The 24039-nt window shown below is 31.8% G+C and overlaps 1 protein-coding gene across 3 annotated transcripts in view; it reads left to right on the forward strand.

Moving 5' to 3' along the window:
- The window catches only part of LOC148273329 (glutamate receptor ionotropic, kainate 2-like), a 53945-nt gene extending 52615 nt beyond the window's left edge, over positions 1-1330 (forward strand). For all 3 annotated transcript variants that reach the window (XM_088238881.1, XM_088238880.1, XM_088238882.1), the window contains one exon: positions 282-1330. In XM_088238881.1, coding sequence (XP_088095007.1) covers positions 282-500 — 219 coding nt within the window. In that variant the 3' untranslated portion in view covers positions 501-1330. The remainder of the gene's footprint in view (positions 1-281) is intronic.
- Positions 1331-24039: the final 22709 nt, after the last annotated feature.

Raw genomic sequence — 24039 nt, forward strand, 5'->3', positions numbered from 1 at the left:
TATAAGTAAGAACTGAGATTTTAGAACATGTGTTTGTGAAGATAAAAACTCATACAGATAAAAAAAACGTATAGAGTAAACATTGTAAAATTTTACAAGACTCTCTAGAAAATAATGTCCTAGTGAGAGGGACTGCTTTAGCAAATTTACATTAAAAAAGAATTAATAAATAGAAATTGGGGTTACTAAAGGGCAAAATATTAGGTTATTGTATAAGTGCTTAGATTTTCACAGTAATAGTTATAAATATGTTTTTTTACATTTGATGATTATTTTTTAAGGTCACTCTGGGCGATGCTTTAAAGGCAGAGTTGAAATTTGCCCTCAACATTTGGGAGACTACCAAACCTGTGCACACTCCATCATCAGAATCTTCGTCTTCATCATCACGTTCCTCCAGCAAGGTTGACAGGGAAGGAAGGGCAGTCTCCGAAGCCAGGAGCGTGGCTAACGTCCTTCAAGCAGCTTCATCCTTTATGAGACTAGACAAGATCTTTTAAAAATACAAAAATCATTATTCTATTTTAAGCGAGACAAAATATGGTATCAGGACTTTCCGTTATATTTTAATTATTGGTTTGATGGTAATGAATAATTTATGCTCATAAAACCAATTGATCGGGAAATTTCTGCCTCGCTAAAGGTCAAGTACTCGTAGCTAGGGAAGAAATAAAAGAAAATCAATATTTAAAGTACCTTCCAATAGATTTTCAATAAATAAATTGAAGAAATTAGTTTACTATACCTAAATTATATTAACCCTTCCGAGCCTAAGGGTGTATTTAGTCCCAGGTAGCATATTTTTTCAATAACGATTTTGCTAATCATCATGTTGATTTCATTTTTTGCATAATACTACCCCAAAATATTAAGAATGTATCAAAATTGAAGAAATGTTTTTCTAAAAAATTCTTTCAATAATAATTCACATTTGTCTTTGCTTCCCCCGTGCAAACAGCAAACATTACAGTTTATTCATCTTTAAAATGTTGGATAGTTTGCTCCTGTGATTTTTGGTATTTAATCGCATTTTTCCAGCCATAACCACGGAAATCCGAATTTCGAGCTTGACTTTTTTGTCTTTTTTCTTAGTTGAAAATAAATATTTGTGTTTTTTTTAACCAAATATTCAATTTTGAGGGCCATTTTCATTAAGTTGTAAATAACCCACAACCCGATTCAACATTTTACATGCATTCCCCCTCCCAACTCCTCGATGTACCACCCCGCTACCGGATTGCGCTACAGTGTTGTTTAACGTGTTGCAGAGAAGGCAGTGCGGCATATAGCATCCTCTCGCAAAAGTATATTATAAAAAAAAAAGAAGAAATATTACAGAATGGTTTTATAAACACTACCATAATTATCTATTTCTGTTTATATTCCTGGTAATTCTCTTAGGAATTCAGGTTTTATTTACCCTTAAGCTCGGAAAGGTTAAGATAATTTAACTCCTTTATTTTTCTCATGTACGTGTACATGTATCTCATTATAAATATATCTATGAACTACTAATACTTAAAACTACCTGAGTGGATATTCATGTTATATATAATTGAAAATTAAAGTGTCAACACTTTGTTTTGGGTCATTCATTGTATTTTTAATCAAATAAATAGTAAGTAGGAGTTTATTATTTTTATTTTTAATCCAAATTTTTATTTCACCAATTTTCGTTGATTTATATAATATATAATATTAAATTAAACTTGTTTATTTACATAACTTATAAAAACTATTGTATTAGGTTTATTGAATTTTGCGTTTCTTTGTATTTTATAAAAAGCAGTAAGCCGTGAATAATACTCGTAATTTAAAAAAATTGAATAAATATGGATGTGAAAACAATGGCAGAACTGTCAATATTACAGTATGTAAAGGTGATTATTTTACTTACGTGTTTTAACCTAAGTTAACATATCAATTGAGAAAAAAAAAAGAAAAAAAAATCTAAAACAGAATGTTGTGTTTAAAATGTATTATACTCGTATTTAAATGGACATTTGAATAAATCATTAACGATTTAACTGTACACCACAAAATACTAGTACGTTTCAAAATTATAATTAAATTAATGACCACTGATTAACATTGAGTTAAATAAGAAAAACTTCATTCGTAAATAATCTCTTCGTCCTGGACCCTAAGCTCTTCAATAATTTAGACCCCGCTCATTCTCAAATAGCTTTGATATACGAGTATTTAAAACTAGAGTTACTCACGATATATCCGAGATATTTTGGCGCTTCTGATATATTAGAATCACCGATATTTATTTGCCAAGAAAACCCTTTTAACGCATTAATATTTTAAAAACTTTGTATCTTATTCACAGTTTACACCTTCTTTTAAATATTTTTTTTAATTTTTGACATCGGCATCGTATCGAAAAGCGTGTATAAAATACATAATTAGTCATAAGTATTAATATTGATTAAACTTCAGTTATTTTTTCATTAAATGCCCATGGGTTAAACAAACGTTTATACCACCATAGATGTCAAACTTAAAGCAAGACCGTATGGTAGTAACGGAAAAAAGTGAAAACAATGGTAGCCTCCGAGGTGTAGTGGTCAAGACGCTCGACTCCCGGTGGGAATACATAACTTTAATGTGGTTCTTCTCAAGTCTGGGTGTTCTATGTTGTAGTTAATTACTGAAAATGGGTGTCCTGACCTGATGTTGTTAAAAAAAAATAAAAATAAGTAAGCAGTTTATAATTCCCTATCCGCACCTAATGATGCATAGGGTACTGCAATTGTAAAACAATTTCACCGCATCTTGATCATTTTTGTAACTTGAAGTAAGATGATCAGTATTTCGCTTCAGGTGCCAGTCCAGGGACAATGAAATATTCTGGCGTAAAAACACAATTTTTAAATAAATATTTCATGTTAACTATGTCGGGAATCAATCCCGTGACCTCTTGCATGGTAGGCAAAATACGTCGAGGTCGAAAACGAGGTCGAGGAGAAAGTTAAACAGCTATAGAAAGCTATAGACACCTAAAGTTAAACAGCTATAATTCATATTTTAACTTCAAGGGAAATAATAAGATGCGTGTTTTTATTCTTATTCATAGAGGTGCAGGTCAGTGCTATTCAAGCCCCTGGACGTCACTCCGACCTGTGAAAATCTATTGTGACAGGTCTCCGTGAATAGTTCTCGCTCTCAAAGCTCAGGTCTATAGAGAGTTTGGCTACTGTGTGCAGGGCGAAAGTTTAACTTTTGCCAAATCACCCCTCCAAGCCCAGGTCTGCAAAGAACCTGGCTACTGTCTGGAAGGCGAGAGTTTACATTTTGCTAAATCTCCCCTTCCAAGCCCAGATCTGTAAAGTATCGGGCTATTAGGTAGGGGGCAAGCTCTTTAATATCTTCAGGTTTAACCAGTGGTCCCCGGGGGATGAGGCTACTTTTATGATGTAAAGCATCACATTAACATAGAATGTGGATAAGTGTTTCCTCATCTGCACTGCAGAACCTACATCTAGAAGTTTCGAAATGGTTCATTTTAGCAAGGTGTATGTTTGATCTGCAGTGCCCTGGGCGGGCTCTAGTGATAACCCTCACTTGATTTCGACAGAGCTTTATTAGGTCGAAGGCAAACCTTTGCAAGTACCCTTTTATCAGTTCCTTCGCATGGTGTTGGCCAGATTTTTTTTGCGCTTTGCTTCCTAGCCCACGACCTAAGCTCGTTACGAGATGGGTGTTACTTACAATTATTTTATTTATTTTACGCACGAAGAATACATGCATAAGGTACATTTTTGGTCTTTGGAAATATGACCACATTTCTGATTATTGTAGGCAACTGAAATGGCTCAAAATTAGACAGCGGAGAGGACTATCACTCCCTCTCACTTCTGTTCAATGTACTTCATAGTCCTAACGCTCCTATATACCTGTGTGAAAATTTTCAACGCTTATCAGTTCATGGTTTACCTCTTCGTTCTCATTCTCAAGGCACTCTCTTAATACCCATACACAAATCCTCTTTCTTCTCTAACTCATATAGTGTCCATGCGGCTCGACTGTGGAATCATCTCCCATCCACCATCAAAGATGTTACTACATTATCTCTGTTTAAATCACGTCTGAAGAAACATCTCCTTTCTCTTCCTTAATCTCTCCTCCTTTCTTTTTTCCGCTCTCCGCTTTTTTCCTTTTTCCCATTGAGTAATAGTTTTGATTTAAGGTAATTTATAAACAAATACGTTTATTTCTATTTTTATATAATTTAAACTTTTTAATTTTTTTTTTTCTATTGAATATGTTCTGTAACTTGAATTATAAAAATAAAACTTTTATTTTATTGGTTGGTTGGAAGAAATTGCCATTTGGCAATAAGCCCGCCAATGTACAAATAACATTATGTACAAAAAGTTAAATAAATAAGAATGCGGTGGGTTAACAATAAAATATAAAATCAAAGAGACGACGAGTTGTGACGGATGCGTTCCCTTATATATTATATGCATTGGGTACTACGCGCATAGACAATTATTAATTATTACCGCTCAGACAGTACTCTGGTCTCCGCACCATTATTTTTTTTATTTTTTTTAATCCATGGTAATTAGTTTCCACATTTGCATTTTATATTGGAACGCTAATTAATAAAATAATTAAGCATGTTTTTAAATATCTAGTAAAGAGCTACATTGAGAGAATAATTTGTTTAGAATTGTAAGGATTTCAAAAGTTTTGAGTTTTTAATTTAATAAGTGTACTAGTTTTCTTCCGAATTAAAGTTATAATGGTTTTGTATGATATTTTTCCCTTACTGAAAAAGTAATTGAAATCAGTAAGAGACAATATATGTATGTATTTATATTAACTATGGAAAATTGTGTAACAAATGATTATTGTGTTGATTTAAATAAAAAACATTATCATATTAGGATTTGACTATTTTTTTGTGTGATTCCTTTTTCGTTTGGCGTAAATAATACATTTGTCTGTGTCCAGGTGGATGAAGAATACAGTTCTGTCTGTGGAATATATATCGGCCTCTTGGTGTAATGGTCACCTCGTTTGTCTACCTTGCGAGAGGTCTCGGGTTCGATTCCCAACATGGTTTATATGAAATATTTATTTAAAAAGGTGTTTTCACACCAGAACATTTTATAGTTCCCGGACTGGTACATGAAGCGTAAGACTGATCATTTTACCTTTATGTAACAAAAATGATCAAGATACGCTGCGATTGACGTAACGATGCAGTGCCCTATGCACCATTAGGTGCGGAAAGGGAATAATGGAACTATGAAATATGCAAAATCAAAAACTACTTTTAAAATAAATATTTCATGTCAACCATGTAGTCCAGGGCCTCGATTATAATGGAAAGATAAAGACGTCATACCTTCACCTTGATGGTAAAGTTGAAGAAAAATTCTCTCTAGCGATTATGAAGATACACTTTTGACCCCCCCCCCTTTCAAGTTTTGGTACTAGAAAAATCTTATGATACTTTAAAATTCATTGATACTGGTCAAATACATTAGATTCTTGTTTGTAATATTCTTTAAAAAACTTATGTATTTATTGTTTTTCATTTGTTTAAGTCAAAAACATTTCAACTGTTGTGTAGACTTGATTATTCACTGTTTTCACCACAGACATATTAAATACCACCTTTTCAGTGGTTTTCACAAAAGCGCTTTTATCTAAGTTTCACTTTTCTATGGCTTGCTGCTTTCTGCATAACTATGTTCAATTGAGGTCCAGGGACTATGAAATATTCTAGTGTGAAAACGCTATTTTAAATAAATACCTTATGTCAAAAATGTCGGGAATCGAACCCAGGCAAACGCGCTGATCATTACACTACGAGACCGACAGTAAATGAATAACTTTATTAGAATTAATTATGCATACATTCTACTATGTGAGTACACTCAAAAAGTCAATTCAATGGTTTTCTTAACGCTTACACCCCCGGTAATAGGGGAGGGGGATTGCCGTATTTTGACCACAAGCACAAAGTAAGTACATCCCTTAAAATTTAATGCACTTTACCTTAATAGCATTAGACCTGAAAGCATCCTTTTAGTCCTTAGTCCACCTTACTTATAGATGAGCACAGAGATTCCTGTTTGCCAAGACTCGATTATCCTTAGACTCTACATGTTTATATAAGGACGAAGAGTTCTGGATGTTTTTCCTCCCGATAGACTTGTTTATGGAAGCGAAACGGTTCCAGTCCACCAAAAAATGACATTATATGTTGTTAACAATATTTTGAGTTTGTCCAAATTTTTGTAGACAAGGACTGGATTCAACTCCCCGGGGAGCTGTTAAAATTAACATATTACAACAGAGATGAAGAACATTTTAAAGCGATTCCCGGTGAAAACACAAATATTCAAATGTGATTTTTCTCAAGCCTGGGTGTCCTATGATGTAATTCACCACTGAAATTGGGCCTCCTGGCCTGTTGTGGTGCAAAAAAAATAAATAATAAAAACAAGGCAATATATTTTTATCGTTATTTGTAGTATGTGATATTTTCCTATTATTTACGACTAAAAGGAAATGGCCCGAAATTCCAATATGTGTGTAAATTTTACAAGTGCTTGTATGTATAAATGATATAAATATATTTTCAAACATACAAGTATTGATATTTTCGAGTCAATATTTCTTGTTATATTATTAATAAAATGTAAAAAATATTATGTACGAAAAATAAGCAAAACGTTAGAGGAACAAAGTATTAACATATTACAACAGAGATGAAGAATATTTAAGAGAAGATAATATATAAGTCTAGGCATCTACAGGGCTTATGACCTGTCATTGGCTGGTTTAAGTGGCTACTTTACACACACTGTGTAACATTCACCATTCTGCCCATATTTGAACACCTATATTACTTCATTTCTTTCATCTGTTGATGTTTGTGAAGTTAAAGAGCTGAAACCATTATTTATGCGAGTGACATTCATCTAATTGAATTATTTCACCTACATACTAGGCAACGCCTGAAGTTTTTATTTTTTCAATTTGTATACTTCTTCATGGGCCAGCAACAATATTTTGAGTTTTTCCAAATTTTTGTAGGCAAGAACTGGATTCAACTCCCTGGAGAGCTGTTAAAATTAACATATTACAACAAAGATGAAGAACATTTTAAAAAAGGCAATAAAGAAGTCACTTAAACAAGCCAATGACAGGTTATAAGCCCTGAAGATGTCTAGATTTCTATATTGCCTTTTTTAAAATGTTCTTCATCTCTGTTGTAATATGTTAATTATATGTTGTAAAGTATATGTAATTTTGAAAATGAATTTTTCCATTTATTGATAATATTTCATTTATAGATATGGACGTAATTATGCAGAAAACAGCCAGTCTACAATTTTGTAAAAACAAGATATTGGTCTTATTAAAGGTCAATTAAAATTCTGCTCAAAACAGGCATGCCACTTTTATCCAAAGTAATGTAATAATCACTTTCTGAAATCAGTATTGATCACAAAAACGGCATTTCTCAATTTGCAAAAAACTACCACAGCACTAAAAAATCTTCGGTTTACATGCTGATAGTAATGCCTCTAGAAATCTAGTTTTACTAAATTATTTGAAATAGATAAGTACATAAGTATTTTATTATTAATTAATATGGTTAAATAAAAAGGTACACGTTTTTTTTTCTCGATTATATCATAATCTACTTTTATATTTTAAGTTAATTTTATTACTGTAACATTTGAAAAAAAACTTGCTGTTTTGTTTTTTATAAATTTATATTTAATTTTATAAATAAATAAATAGTAATATTACGTATTTATAATGAACAAATGAAACATTATTATATATCCCCAGAATTTTAAACTCCTTTGTTTTTTTGTTTTTGTTTTGTGTTTTGTGTTTTGTTTTTTTATCACCTTTTCTTTCCTTGGTTTCTTTTTCTCTCTCCTCCCAAATTCATATTCTAATCCCACAATTTTCTCATCGTTTAATGCGTATAACTTAATGTACTAAAAATATATATTCATGTTATTATGTGCAAGCCTTATCCCCCAATTTTAAAACAGCTGTTATTTTAAATAATGTGTTTTTTTTTAAATATTTTATTTAAAAATATGTATGTAACTTTTAATATATATTTATGGTTTTTGGTTGGCTGGAAGACATTGCTTTTGGCAATAAGTCCGCCAAAATACTTATTCTTTGTACTTGTAGTTTTAAATTAAGAAATAAAAATAAATAGATTCTAAAATGCTGTTATAAAAAAAATATGTTTTAAAACATAATGTCCCCACATATATTCAAAGTTTAAATGAAGTATTTTTCAATATTAGTTCTTGTTGTTTTCTGCAAAATGCATATTTAAGGTTTTGTGGTCCGTCAGACATCACCAAAATTTCTTTAATACATAATTATATTATTTTCAAACTTATTGTAACAAATGAATTAAGTGACTCTTTACAATCAAGTACCCTAATATAAATATAAAATAATATTTACAATGCATTAGAGATTTACTATGGATGGCTGTTTTCTGTTAAATGCCCATCTTAGGTTGTGTGGTTAACCAGTTAAAATCATATTCACACAATTAATAGTTAGAGTACATAGTTGTAAGGCACATACGTTTTGGAGTAAATAAAAGCCTATTATAGTACATAATAGGCAAGGTAAAAAATAAGCAACTCTCGTTTAAAAAAATAAAAATTTACTCGGAGTTTATAAACAAAACACTAATTAAAAAAATAGTTTTGCCCTCAACTGGTGAACTTCCTCGCATTTAATTAATTCATCGTAGAGATATTTTTTTAATATGACGACATCGGGGAAAATATTATTGCCTAAAAATTACGCTGTAGCTCGGGTTTACTGAGCAAATGATTGAAAAAAGTAGGCAAACATTTTAAAAGATTGGTATATTTTTCCGAATTCCGAGGCAACTGGGGGACGCAGTTCTTACAGAGTAAATGTTGATTTCAGGCTAAGGCAAGGAGAAAAAAATATTCACTTTTTATTCCAACATGTAAAAATCAATTTGTATTCTTTCATATCTTTTGAGATTATAAATATTTCTTTCTTTTTACATTTATTCAGTTTTTTCTAACGTTTGTTTAATTTTAAAAGATAAATTCATCCATTTTATTTGGGTTTTAAATATACGTGTTAATTTAATTATTAAGAACCTATAATACATAATTTTTGGGGTTCGAACTGTCAGTAAAGTCACAGTGAGACATCTTGCTGGAGGGTGTGATTTTATAAAATGCTGTAAACGCCCAGTTGCATTCCACTGGCAACACAACTGACTAGTCCAAATCGTTAGCATCCACGTTGCGAACCCTGGGCAATGGGATCACACACTAATCCCGAGAGAAAAATCCACCGGAGAAGGCAACAAGAAGCTACTCTGGTCATCTTTTCCTATGATTTACTATGGCGAGTACATCCAATAAGCAGTTGTCCCGGTTGTGACAAATATAAGTAGCGCAGGAACGAGGTGTTTGGACCTGACAAGGTATCACAAGAAGAAGAAGAATACATAATTTAATATTATTTTCACATGCAGTTTTAAGAAAAACTCATTAGGGATAAGCATATTTCATATCTATATTTATTTGAAGACGTATTTACAAATTATACGATTAGAGCCTTACTTATATACCTGGTATAAAATTACGCTAACGCACAGTGATAGAATAGTGTAAAGAACACAACTTGAAAATATTAGAAATTAAAACGGCTGTAAATAACAATTTAAATATTATTAATAATCTAATAAACTTAAGTAATAGTCGTACACTGAATATGTCACCTTTCACTAAATCCACACATAAACCTCTAGTAGATGAGAGGGGGTAGAAACCCCCCCTCATCAACCTTAGCCACACCCACTGTACTCTCACTGTGTACATTTTATATTGTATTAGTATGTAAATAACTCTGAAGAAGGCATGGTGTTTTGGAGAAACTAGTTGGTGATTAAATTATTGAAAAATATAGTGGTACATATAAAAAAACAAAGTAATTTTACAGTCATATATTAGATATAAATATTCCTATAAATATAAATTTAAATATTTTTTGTCAAAAGCATTATTACGCTCATAAACGATATTTTATTTAAAAATCTCTAAAAAGACAGAATATTTTCTAAATTGTTTGAATTCGGAGTAAATGCAAACCATTTTACTACTGAATAATAAGACAGAACATGACAGATCGCATATTTATTCCAGCGTTATACCGAGTATAACTTTATGCTAGGTTTTACTATACCATCCTTATTTTATCACTATGCTTAAGCCAAATTTTATATCAGGTTTATAAATAAGGCTCTAATCGTCAAATTCGAATAAAAAAACTGAAATAATATTCTAAGTAAAATGAGAATGAAAATGTATTAAAAATGATATTTTTTTAATAATACACAATTTCTGGATAATTTTAAGTAATACTACAATATTTTGAGATTTCAACCCCGAGGGAGTCATTAAGATTGACAAATTACTACAAAGATGATGAACCTTTTAGAGAAGGGAATATGGAAGTTTAGGCGTTTACAGATCTTGAGACTTGTCATTGGCTGGTTAAAGTGGCCACTTCACACCCTGTGTATTTACTCGAAGCATTTCTGGATTTTTTTATTTAAATTCATAATATTTATGTTATTTTCTTTTATTTAATTTAATTTTATTAACATAAACGGCAAATCTGCCTTTTACAAACATTTATTATACTAACATATTTGGGTTAATATTTATATATATTTTTTAAAAACATAAATTTTCTTATACCCAAGATTTATATAAAAAAAATTTAACCCTAAAAATTATACAAGATTTATATTTAAATTTAAATTAAACTAAAAATTATACAGCATATTCAGTAAAAAGTTTAGATAATAAAACATTCTACAGTAATACAACAAGAAAATCATAAGTACTGTTTTATACAGCTGGGCAAAGTGAACAAAAAACTGTGTATATTATGAAATGCATGAATAAATAAATATAATTACCATTCACCATCTTTGAAAAAGTTCAAAAGGTTTATTTTATAGGAACAATACAATTTTATCTTTTACATTTCAAAATTGGTGTAATTCAAGCATGTTAATTTCTTTTCAATTCAGTTCAGTGCCTAAAATTTATTAGTTTATTAAAGTAAATAATACAATATGTTATATTTGCAAAACAGTGAAAAGGGTAAAATTGACTCAAATTAGGTGTAGTACTAAACTACGTAAAATTTCGTTAAAATTTTATTATATGCAACCATATTAGATACCTTAACCACGCTTGCCTACTTTACAAGGCATCAAGTTCTCGACGTCCTGGACGTCCACTGCTGACTGTTTGTCGGCAGTTTATGCCAAAACTTCGGGATGAGAACTTGACTAAGGAAGACGCGAAGGAGTTGACAGCCGATAAAGATGCCTGGAGGCTCTTTGTAGACACCATATGCTCCAACTATGGAGCGGACATGACATGATGATGTCGACGATGTTCTGAGGTAGGCAGCGTTTTATTTATATTATACAGCATATTTATACTAAGTATTGTGTGGAGATGAGATAAATATGGAGATCGTGTAAACTATGAAATAATATTAAAAACTAAAAAAAATTGAACTGTCAAAGTGTATGAAACAGATTTTTTTTATGGAAAAATGTCCGAGAAAGTAAAAACTGACAGAAAATTACTCGTGTTGGATCAGTATTGTTATTTTGGTAGGGAGGTGGTGCATATTTTGCTGGCAAATATGTAAGTACACATAAAATCAAATAAATATAAAATCTCGTGTAATGCCGAGTTGCATTCCATGGCTACCAAAAGTTCTACGAGTACTTTCTATCGTCCATGAGTAGTCTTTTAGGCTCCGCGAGCCCTGAGCAATGTGGCCACTGGCATTAACATTAGTGCCATAGCAAAAAGGGAGAGGACAAATGGCGAATGTTTGGCGCTCGGAAACGGCTAAGGAGCTAAGGAAAAATAGAAAAAAAAAATTAAGCCCGACAGAAAACTCCACCAAATAGACAACCGGAAACCATTTCGGTCAACAATGAAAATGCGTGAAATAATTAATGAAAAATGATTTGAAATAAAATAAACTTTCAAAACTACTTCACAAATTCTTGCTAATCAACCAATCAACTACAGCGTTGGATAAATTTCCGGTTTCCGGAAAGTTAACTCACCAGTCAGGAAAACTCACCGACAACTAGTGACGCCACGAGCGGAGTAATTCAAAAGCAACAAATCTTCGAAAAATCGTAGCGATAGCAGTATGATAATTATTATTGTTTTTTTTGCCAAGTTTGATAGTCTATTAATAAATATTTTTAAAAAACCAGTAAATTTCTAAATTTTCCAATATATCACTATGGAGAGCTTTCTTCCAAGGGGTCGTCAATGTCAGCGGGACCTGCCATTAAATACGCAGAAGTGTAGGATGTGTTAGAAAAAACAAATATTAAGTTGAATCGGGTTATGGTCCCGTGACTAGTGTGACAGCCTCACGGATCAGAGGTCCGAGGTTCGAACCCCGCTCTACCCCAATTTGATTCCCATTTTCTAATAGTAATTTATTTACAACTCATTGAAAATGGCCTCAAAACCAGAATATTTGGGTAAATAATAAAAAGGCAAATATAATTTTTTTTTTGAAAAACAAATTAAAAGTTGCGGTAGAGCGGTATTTTTTAAAAAGTTCAATTATCTAACAAAAAATAAATGAAAATTCTTAAAAATCACGTTGCATAAATATACATGTACTTGTTTTGAATATGATATAAACATAGAATTATTAATTCTATGGATATAAAATAATATAAAATCTTCTTTGTAGAGAGGCAGCCACTTTATTCCATGGGCGCATGAAATGTATTTTTTTTCGAAACGCGATTTAGGTGTTTATTTTTTATAATTCTCCGCTGTAATTAATAAAATGATATTGTGTTAATTTAGAAAATTCAAAAAAGTTTTAAATGAAGATGGATCACGTAATTCATTACATATATGACATTTTCAGGAGATATATCTTTATTAAATACTTTATTCATATAAAAGGGTAAAAATAAAAAACAACCCCGTCGTATTTTGTCGTCGGTTCCCGGTGAGAACACAAATATTAAAATGAGGTTTTTCTGACCATTGTAATTCGGCCTCCTGGCCTGTTGTGGCGCAAAAAAAAATGAATCAAGATTTAAAAAAATAATTTAACTATTTAATTCATGGTTTCTTGTCTGGAGATTTCGAAGAGATATTCCATTATTAAGTAAGGGGCCAGATTTGAAAAAAAAAAAAAATATTTTTATTATTATTAATAACAAATAAAAATACAATATTACAACAAAATACAATTTTTTACACGAATCAAATACATTTATTTACATTAACGTTTCCCATTACGTAAGAGAAATAAACAATTCTTGTGTACATAATGGGGAGTGACGTCTTACAATATATCATTTTATTTTAATCAATAATATTTTTAGAATAACATAAATAATTTACAAAAAATATATAAACGATGTTTTAATCAGTGTTACATAAAGAAGAATTATAAATGTAATTTTTTACTTCTTTCTTAAATATATTGCATTCCAAACTGTACTTTTTATTATCTTTGTTATACGTTTCGAGACCTAGAAATACTACTATTTATTTTATCTTTATTTTTTAGATAAGTGAATATTTGCTGTAAATATTATTTCAAAATGACCTTAATAATAAAACTATTACTATCCATATACATTTTGTTGAAAAATATGTTTTGTTCAATAATGTAACGTGAGTTAGTTTTATTTTAATTTTATTAATTATTTTTTCTCTGCATATAGTTTTTTCTTATTTTTTACATGCTTAAATAGAACAGAGTTTTAACACGATGTAACGTACGTCACCAAAGCGAAATAAATATTTGAAAAAAAATATTTACCTAACTTGATTTATTGTTTTTCTGAAAATGTTTCCTTAATCCATGCCTATAATACGTATTTAAAAAAAACATTATGTAGATTAATTGCATCGAAAAGAATCAATTATGTGACGTGGGATTCCATGGAATTATTCAGATTATGATTCGGCCGGTCGCCGGGTAACGAATATGTGAAATTCCGATTGGCAGATTGTACAGTTGTTTGAAGTTTTGCCTTTTTTTTTTAAGCCTAGACAATGTTGCACATGCAGTAAAAAAGTCGAATAAACAAGTTCAGTACTACGGGAAATTAGAAATAAAAATATTTTTTTACACGGTGGTAAAGATTTATGTATTTTATTTTACGGTGAAGTTTATTTTAATTAAATTTAATTTTAACATATTACAACAGAGATGAAGAACATGTAAGAGAAGGTAATATAGAAGTCTAGGCATCTACAGGGCTTATGACCTGTCAATGGCTGGTTTAAGTGGCCACTTTACACACTGTGTAACATTCACTATTCTGCCCATATTTGAACATCGATATTCCTTAAATTTTTTCATCTGTTGATGTTTGTGAAGTTAAAGAGCTGAAACCTTTATTTATGCGGGTGAGATTCATCTTATTAAATTATTTCACCTACAAACTAGGCAATGCCTGAAAATTTTATTTATTAATCGCAAACAATAGTCATTGTAACTAAAATTTACAATATCTGGAAAAAAAACAAAATTATAGGTCAATTAAAGTTTTCTATAGATAAGTAAATACAATGCAAAAAAGGGTACCCGTGAAAAACCACTCTGTATAATTCCACTCGTAAAAAAACAAAATATATCAATAATAATGAAAAATAACATAATAATTAGAAATTTCTCGAAAATGCATGTAAAAATGTACAACTTTGAAACGTTGTAACATGAATAGTGTTGTGATAGATTTCCAATTTTCGGGTAGCTATTTTTTAAAAATGTTTAGTGTATTTTGATAGCTACGGGGTTCTACTTTTAAATGTCAGCACACCTCATCGACAGCAACTCGTGATGTTACGGGCAGAGCAATTTCAAAATTACAAATGTTTTAAAAATCATGTCCATGATAATATTTATGATAGGTAAACATACATTATATTCTAAAAAAATTGGCTTAGTCTATTAACAAATCAAAAATAATTTAAAAAAACTTACCTTCCATCGTTACGCATGAGTAATAAGAGAGGCATTTTTTTTTCAATATAGGTATAAATATAAATACTTTATTTGATAAAGGAAAAGGGAAGTGGATTCTTTCATCTCAACAAATTGATTGGATGTGATCAATTTACCGAAATGATTACGAAACCTTTTAATAGTACATATATCGCACATTCGATAAAATAGTAATTACCCAAAAAAGCAAAACTTCTAGGAAAGCCAAAAAATTAAGTAAAGACTTTGTCTTAAAACCAATATATTGTATTGTGTTTCATCGATTTTCACCCTTCAAAGCTATTCCGATGCGTAATATATAATTTAGATTTGTCTCCAAAAAGCTATAACATTGTTAAAAGGACATAGAATTACTTTACAAAAACTAAACTAACACATTTGCTAACAAAAACAAATTCAATCACCAAACTATGATAATAAAATGGACAAATATAAACTTACTTGCAATTAATAAAAAAAAAAAGTAATATTATTTATTTTGAGTCTACTAAAATGTCATGATGCGCACATAAATGATGGACGACAAATTGAAATTGAACGTGTTAAATATTTGGAACTACCGAACCGACATTTGAAATTGACCATTGATATCAATAATTTATTTAGCAAAATAGCAACATGACGGTAATTTTTTTTAATCGAAAACTTTGTTCTAGAAACAGGAAAAAATTTAATGCATAAAGCCTTTGTAAAATCAAAAAAATGTTAAATGCGTCAACTTGTCGGCCTCGTGGTTTAATGGTCAGCGCGTTAGCCTGCCATGCAAGAGGTCTCGGGTTCAATTCCCGGCATGGTTGATGTGAAATATTTATTCAAAAGGGTGTTTTCACACGAGAATATTAAATAGTCCCTGAACTGGTACCTTGGTAGCAAGACCTTGAACTAATAGATAACTTTGTGTACCTTGGCTCGCTTATCTCCAATAGCGGCAGTTGCAGACCTGAGATTAGTCGCAGGATTCAAATGGCCAGATATCAATAAACACAAAAAAGCGGTATTCTCCGTTTTCGTATATGGGGCTGAAACGTGGAAAATGCGTGCATGCGTGAGAGGAAGAGGATCGATGCATTCGAGATGTGGTGTTGTAGAAGGCTGCTGCAAGTTCCTTCGACAGCCAGATTGACGAATACATCGATACTGGAAGAGCTCCATATTACAACTCGTCTATCAGTGGTGTATTTGAGAAGGATACTGTCTTTTTTTGGACATATGTCTGGCAATAATGTCTGGCCGAGTTGAAGGTAGAAGAAGCCGAGGTAGAATCCCATATAGATGGACTGACCAAATAAAGGTGGCTACGAGGCTAACATTTAATGAGTCAGAACGTCGGGCTGAGGACGGACTGGAGTGGAACAGACTTATTAAAAGTGTTCATGGTGATCACGATCCTCAGCATTGAGGAACTGACTTGAAAGAAGAAGAAAGGACTGGTACCTGAAGCGTAAGACTGATTATCTTACCTTCATGTAACAAAAATGATCAAGATACGCTGCGATTGGTGTACCAATGCAGTGCCCTATGCACCATTAGGTGCGGAAAGGGAAAGATGATGATGTGAATCAGGAAACCAAAATGGCATAAACAGACTACGACGGCAGCAAAATAAAATATTGAAGTTAGTATATGACCTCCCTTATCTAACGCCATCTATGAAATGAAATTATCAACATATAAACAAAGAATATTTTACAATACAATGATATTTGTTCATAAAATTATAAACTCTAATAAAAAAACTGAATTTTGGAAAAAAATTAAACGGAACCAGCATGAACACGATCACAATACTAGAGAAAAGAACAAAATTAGACTTCCATTTAGGAAAAAGGCAAAGTCACAAAATTCAATTTTATTTAAAGCAATTAAAAAGTATTACGAAATGGAAAAAAATATTTATGAAGAAAAAAACATATCAAAGTTTAAAATAATGGTCAAGACATATGTGATAAACAATTTATAAATTAAATATATTTGCAATGTTATTATTAGAACACACATAACAATATGTATGATATGTGTGCCCTACTTTAAGATTTAAATAATAAATAATAATAATAAAACTCTTTTTGTTTTCAGGCGTTGCCTAGTAGGTGAATTGGTTCAGCCGGATGAATCTCACCCACATGATGACGGCTTCAGCTTTTTTACTTCACAAAAGCCAAAAGAAGAGTTGAGGAAATGTGGATTTTTAAACCTAGGCAGAATGGTGAATATTACACTGCGTGTAAAACGGCCACTTGAAACAGCCAATGACAGATCGTAATCCCTGAAAATGCCTAGACTTCCATATTCCCTTCTCAAAAATGTTTTCCTTATCTGTTGCAACAAACAGAGATCTAAATAACTCCCCAGGAAAGAAATCCGGCAAGTCCGCAAACATTTGGACATACTCAAAACATTGTTGTATCTGTATTTAACCACTTACCGACTTTTTGTGTCTGCCGGACGTACCCGTCTCTTCGTCAGGACACTCACTACACCAACATGCAAATACTAAAATACACATTCACTTTTACCAAATGTTTGACCACAAAGTTAATGCTTTGAACATAAATAATATTTTTGTGTAGTCTATAGTTTATTCTGTAAAATTCAATAAAAATCAGATTCTTTTAGTTACGACTTTATTTTATTATGTGTGCGATATGTTCAATGTACATTATATCTTAAGTGTTAAATGAGGAAAGGCGTTGATATGTATACATATCGAGCCATAATCGGCAGAACAACGTAAGCGACAAATAGTGAATTATGCAGAAGAAGGTTTTTTTTTATTTTTGTCCCATATATATTATTTTTCATAATTCGGTAAATGGGATTTATAATGATTAGTTACTGCCAATACTGAAATGACAGCAAAATGTTTAAATACCTTCCGCTTTTAAGATAGTGGCGGTAACGCTGTTTTGCCTATAACTCTGACAATGGTATCTATGCAGGTCTACCAATGAACAAAATAACTCGCCTGCAGTCTATATTAAATGCTGCAGCGATACTTATTTTCGGAATTTCTAAGTTCAGTCATATAATTCCACTATTTTGCGAATTACACTGGCTACGTTTTCCACAGAATGTGAAATACAAACTATGTTGACTTATATATATATCACTGCACAACTCTACTCCGGAATATCTAAGGGAACTGTGCATTCCAGATGAACTAGCTGGCATGCGTCTTACGCTTAGATCAGCTACGTCTACGGCGAGGGAAAAAGTTATTATACCTTTACGTTAACAGCGCACTAAATTCAGTGAACGCGCATTTGCGATCGCAGGCCCTATGACATAGAATGCTCTCCCAGCAGAGGTGCGAGGCTGTGAAAGTGAAGTGATGTTTCGGAAAAAACTTAAAATCCACTTGTTCTCTAAATCATTTGAATAAATCCGTAGCACGTGACAACAAAATAAATTATTTTAATTAAATTACAAATTTAAGAGCTTCAATTAAATTAACTTAACAATAGAATCACCATGTAAAGCGCCCTTGAGGTGTTTTATTACGAACACGGCGCTATATAAGTTATCCATAATAATAATAATAATAATAGTGGTGCGAGCTAGCGTAACCGCCCTTATTATTGTCAGTTACGTTATTTTGCCTAGCTTAAAAAATAAAATGTCAGCATATGTTTACATTTTTTAAGAATGTAATAATGCGGAGCAATACATTGAAAATAGTTGGTTTGTAATTTTTATTTATCTGTAAATACTGTTTTTTTTTAACTGGCTGTTCTTTTCTTTTAATAAATAAAAATAAATAAACTTAAATGTAGCAGGTTAATTTTATAGAGCTATTATGTTTTTAACACTTGTGCAGGGGGCAATAAGGAACACTTTTCCTTAAAAAACGTAATTCGTCAAAAATATCGCTTACGTTGTTCTGCCTATTACGGCTCTATATGTTTATATGCTACAGATGTATAGGTACATAGAATAGGTACTACTCATTAGACACCTCTGTAATTATAGTGTACCTGAGTGCCCATCAGATTCAGACAACCACATCAACCCTTGCGATTAAACTATCTCAACCCCAAAATAACACGAATATTATATCAAATTATAAAATAATTATATCCATTTCAATGAAATTGATCTCTAAACCATATATTCAAACCACTTTCTTTCCTAGAAACATATAATATTAATAAAATTTATCAATATTTAAAGCATTAACTTTGTGGTCGAACATTTTAACAAATGTTATTAAATATTTGCATTAAACCACTTATCGACTTTTCGATGTCTACCTTAAGCTTACCCCCTCCCTCCATTCCCTTTTTTTATTAATTCTCAAACAAAAGAATATTTTCATAATTTAATCAGTGCATGTTTGTCTTAATCAGTGCATGTGATTGTTAAAATGCATGTCATGTTGGTTTTATATTTTTATGTTACAACTATGGTGAAGGTGGATAGTGGGTTTTGCATGTTGGTTTGCATGTTGGTTTAATTGGAGTCCCGACGAAGAGACGGGTATGTCTCAAAACCGGTATACATAGAAAAGTCGGTAAGTGGTTTTATACAAATATTTAATAAAATTGATTAATAAAGTTTATGTTCGCATTCATCAGAGTCGAAGAATATTGTTGAGAAGAAAATATGAAAGTCTAGGCATTTATAAGGCTTACTTATTTATATATTTGTTGTTGAAATCGGCGCGCGTACATTAAAAGACGCATAAATGTTGAGTAAGCGAGATCTGTATGCAAAGACAGAGTGATATGGCGTTTTTATCATCTCTGTCTACCCTAAAAAATAGTTGAACGTACTAAAAAGTTTGCTCACTTAGAAAAGGAGAAACGTTTAATACGTGAAATTGTCTATCGTCATATGTGATTTTTTGTTCATATTTTATGTTTATTTTAATTTAATAAAAATTTAAAAAAATACAATTTTTCTATCGACATATTTTATTGCTTGTAAAGTAAGCCATATAATTTTAAAAAATGTAAGCAAATTCGTGTTTAATCACTTATTTTCTATTTTTTCTATCGACCGGTTTTAAAGCCACCAAGCTTTTTTATCATTATCGTATAATGCTACTTGAGATGATTTTGAGTTTAATTTAAGCCCGTCGTCTTTGTTTATATTATATGGATGTATGTGTATTTCAATTGCTTTTTTTATTGTTTGTGGACTGTAATTACTGGGTTTATGTAAAAATTTTGGTTCGAAGACGAAAAAATGTCCGGTGTCAATAAAATGTTCCGTTACTGCGGATTTGTCAGGGAGCCCAAGTTTACACACTCTTTAGTGTTCGTCAATCCTTTTCTTTGCTGTGAGCCCTGTTCGTCCTATGTACACTTTATCACATCCTTAGCAAATTAATTTATAAACAGTTTCCGTTTCCAGGGAGTCTTATATGTTGGGTTTGATGAATGGTTCATTATTTTTCCCAAAGTCCCAAAAGTTGTTACAATATTTTGTTTTTTCAGCACTTTGGCTATCCTGTCAGTAAGATTTTGTACATATGGTAGGTATGCAGATCCTTTGGTAGTATATTCTTCCTTGCTCTTTTTCGTAGCTTGTGATTTAGTAATGCTGTCAATTTGCTGCTTCTCATATCTATTACGCTCCAACTTCATGAAAAATGTAATGGAGTGTATGTTTAAATATGACTGGGAATTTTATGTGTAAGTAGCTTATTCTTAAATAATATTATTTAAGAATAAGATTATTTTACCGTCCCTCAGATTGATAAATAAAATAAGGAGGACATTTAGCCAGGGTAGTCGATTTTTTTACACGGCTTTCGATTATTAAGCCTTAGTATAATGGTTCTACGCGTTATCTGGTATACGAGGGTTGTCCGTAAAATAAGTTTCCCTATTTTTTTTCACAATGAAAACAATTTTTATTTATAACATGCAATACATCATTAAAAAGCTTAGATTTTTGGCTATTTTTTTACATAGTGTTTGTTGACTTTTATACACTATTTCATCCAAAACACCATTTTTTTGATTCCCTGGTCATAGAAGTGCCCCGTCAGGCCGTAAAGGTAGTTCAAAACCTCTTCTTTTAGCTCTTCTTTGTTTGTGAGGAGTTTTTAGACTCCAAAATCACTGAATACGAGACGTGAAACCACTACTTAACACCGAAAACAAAGAAACAATCCAAACAGTGGAAACATCCGCAATTGCCGACGCCGCGTAAGTTTACACAAACGCTGTCTGCCGGCAAAGTCATGGCAACGATATTCTGGGATAAGAAATTGTTGTTGTTTTATTATTGTGTGAATTTATGCCTACCGGCATAACACTAACTGCTTATTGTTACTGCAAAACTCCGGAAAACCTTAAAAGGGCCATATAAAACATGAAAAAGGGCATGTTGACATATGGAATCCATTTCACCAGGACAACGCTCGTCCGCATACAGCCCGCGTCACCACCACGCTCATTGATAAATTCGGATAGGAGATCATCCTACACCCACCATACAGTCTGGACTTGGCCCCGAGTGACTACCATCTCTTCCCTGATTTGAAGAAACTCCTCGGTGGAACGCATTTTGCAAACGAAAAGGAGCTGAAAGAAGATGTTCTGTGCTACCTTCACGGCCTGGCGGGAGATTTCTATGACCAGGGAATCAAAAAGATGGTGACCCGGATGAAAAAGTGCATCGGAGTCAACGGAGACTATGTAGAAAAATAGCTGAAAGTCTAAGCTTTTCAATGATGTATTGCTCGTTATAAATAAAAATGGTTTGAAACTTATTTTACGGATAACCCTCGTATTACAATTCAATGGAATCAGAATTAATATTCAAATTGTTGATTCCGCTCAGTTGGTGCAAGTTCGATCTGTATTACAAATTTACAAAATAAACTAACTGTATAATACTATGCTAATATAAACAAGGACATTATAATATCACAATGGCATTCGTTTGCATACATAAAATAATTATGCTTCAGTAATTAGAAGCCTTAAGTCAAAATGTATAACTGACAATATTACAGTCGATGCATTAAGTAGAACGAACCTGCCTTGGGAGACGCACGGGAGCTGGCAGCCGACGGAGATGCATAAAGGCTCTTGTTGTGAATGATAATGATGATAAACCTGTGGCGTTTTAAAGAAGTTTATTTTTATGAATTTTTTCATATATTTTCGAAAAAACTTCGCCGTAAAGGAGCAAAACATTTTTTTATAAAATTTTCGTTTGCATTTTTTTTGTTTGTTTTAAGAAAAACTCGTCTTTTATTTTAGAGGCTTGTCAGTATGTGGGGTAGAGAAGATATGGAAGGAGGTTATGAAAATAAACCACAACACCCAGACCAATTTAGAAAATATTATTTAATATAATATCAAAATATTCCTTGGATTTTTTCATGAAACTGACGGGAATCAAATCCGCAATGCTAGTTTCAAAGTTGGCTGTCTAACCAACTGTGAAACTGAATTTACTGATTGAATTAAAAGAGTGTCTCCGAAGAACTGGAAGACGGCCGGTGGAAAAGGTCCTTTTATTTTTCATTAATTTTTTTAACTATTGCGATTTGTAATTTTTCTTCAAATCAGGCCGTTTTCCCGTAAGAGTAGGTAGAGAGGACGGAACGCCATATCACAGTGACTTCATGCCTTTTCTACATTTATACATTTTTCGAAGCATGCGCGCCGGTTAGGTACTCCTACTTTTGTCGACATCGAGTACACCAGTTGACCAGAGTACTAAATATTGTGGATTGGTGATTAGTATGTTAAATCAAGAGTCACGCTGACGTCAGTCTTACTCGAATAATGTTTCGGCAAATACCAAACACGAAATTACTTTGAAGGACTGACGGCAGACACCAAAGGGAGTTGTAGAGACCAGACAGGTATGCAGATCGGAAGTGTGGAGTTCTGATATCGAGAAGATTAGGGATGTACAGTACACCTCCCACCTAAACATCGATTCATTTAGAAATCGACATTTAAAGTTTTAATCTGAATAGTTTTTTATTTGTTAATAATTAAATTTAATTAAATTACAACACAGATAGAAAACAGATTGGATTTAGCTCCTTTAACTAATTCAACAGAAATTTGGACGAACTGAAAACATTGTTGATAAATCCACCTGGTCCAAGAAGATTCAGAAAAGTTGATAAAATATGTAGGTGAAATAATTCAATCAGATAAATCTCATCCGCAACAATAAAGGTTTCAGCTCTTTAACTTCACGAACGTTAACAGATGGAATATAGATGTTTAAATATAGGCAGAATGGTGAATGTTACACGGTGTGTAAAATGGCTACTCAAACCAGTCAATGACAAGTCATAAGCCCTGTGGATGCCTAGACTTCTGTATTTCCTTCTCTAAAATGATTTAATTTTTTTGTTACTTTAGATTTTTATTTTAATTTATTATTTTTTCCATGTTTATTACATTTTTACGCAATGCATTCACTTTGTTAAAACTGTCGATGTGCAGTAATTAAAAAAGAACTGGCGTTATCCTATGGTCCCTGAACATAGATTTAGTAGAGTTTTTAAACTTTTACTTTTTGAATTATGTTATTTATAGATTGAAAACAAATATAAAAACAACAAAAAAAATCGAATCAATTTAATTCAACAACGCTGTTTTTTTTTATTAATAAAACAAATAGCAGATATTATACTCCCAAGAGTTATAAAAAAACTCATTTGGGACCGTCTATAGAAAGAAAAATTTTTTGTCACAATACATAAGATCATACATAGTTAATACATTCGAAATAGTAAAAAAACTTAATGTAAAAAACATAACACAGTATGTTAAGTTTTTAGCTTAATAGTTCTTAATTTTAATTCTTACTGATTTTGGCGCTACTCATAGGATAGTTTATAAAGATAGCACAGGGCCTATAATCGCTCTTTATTTTGTTCTTTCTCGAAGTCTTCGGTCGTCTAAATATAAACTGTATACAGTCCACTATTATCTAGATCTTTTATTTAGT

Source organism: Micrasema longulum, unplaced genomic scaffold (genome assembly GCF_059751315.1).
Source record: "Micrasema longulum isolate JH-2025_06_02 unplaced genomic scaffold, ASM5975131v1 h1tg001983l, whole genome shotgun sequence".
NCBI classification, from domain to species: Eukaryota; Metazoa; Arthropoda; class Insecta; order Trichoptera; family Brachycentridae; genus Micrasema; species Micrasema longulum.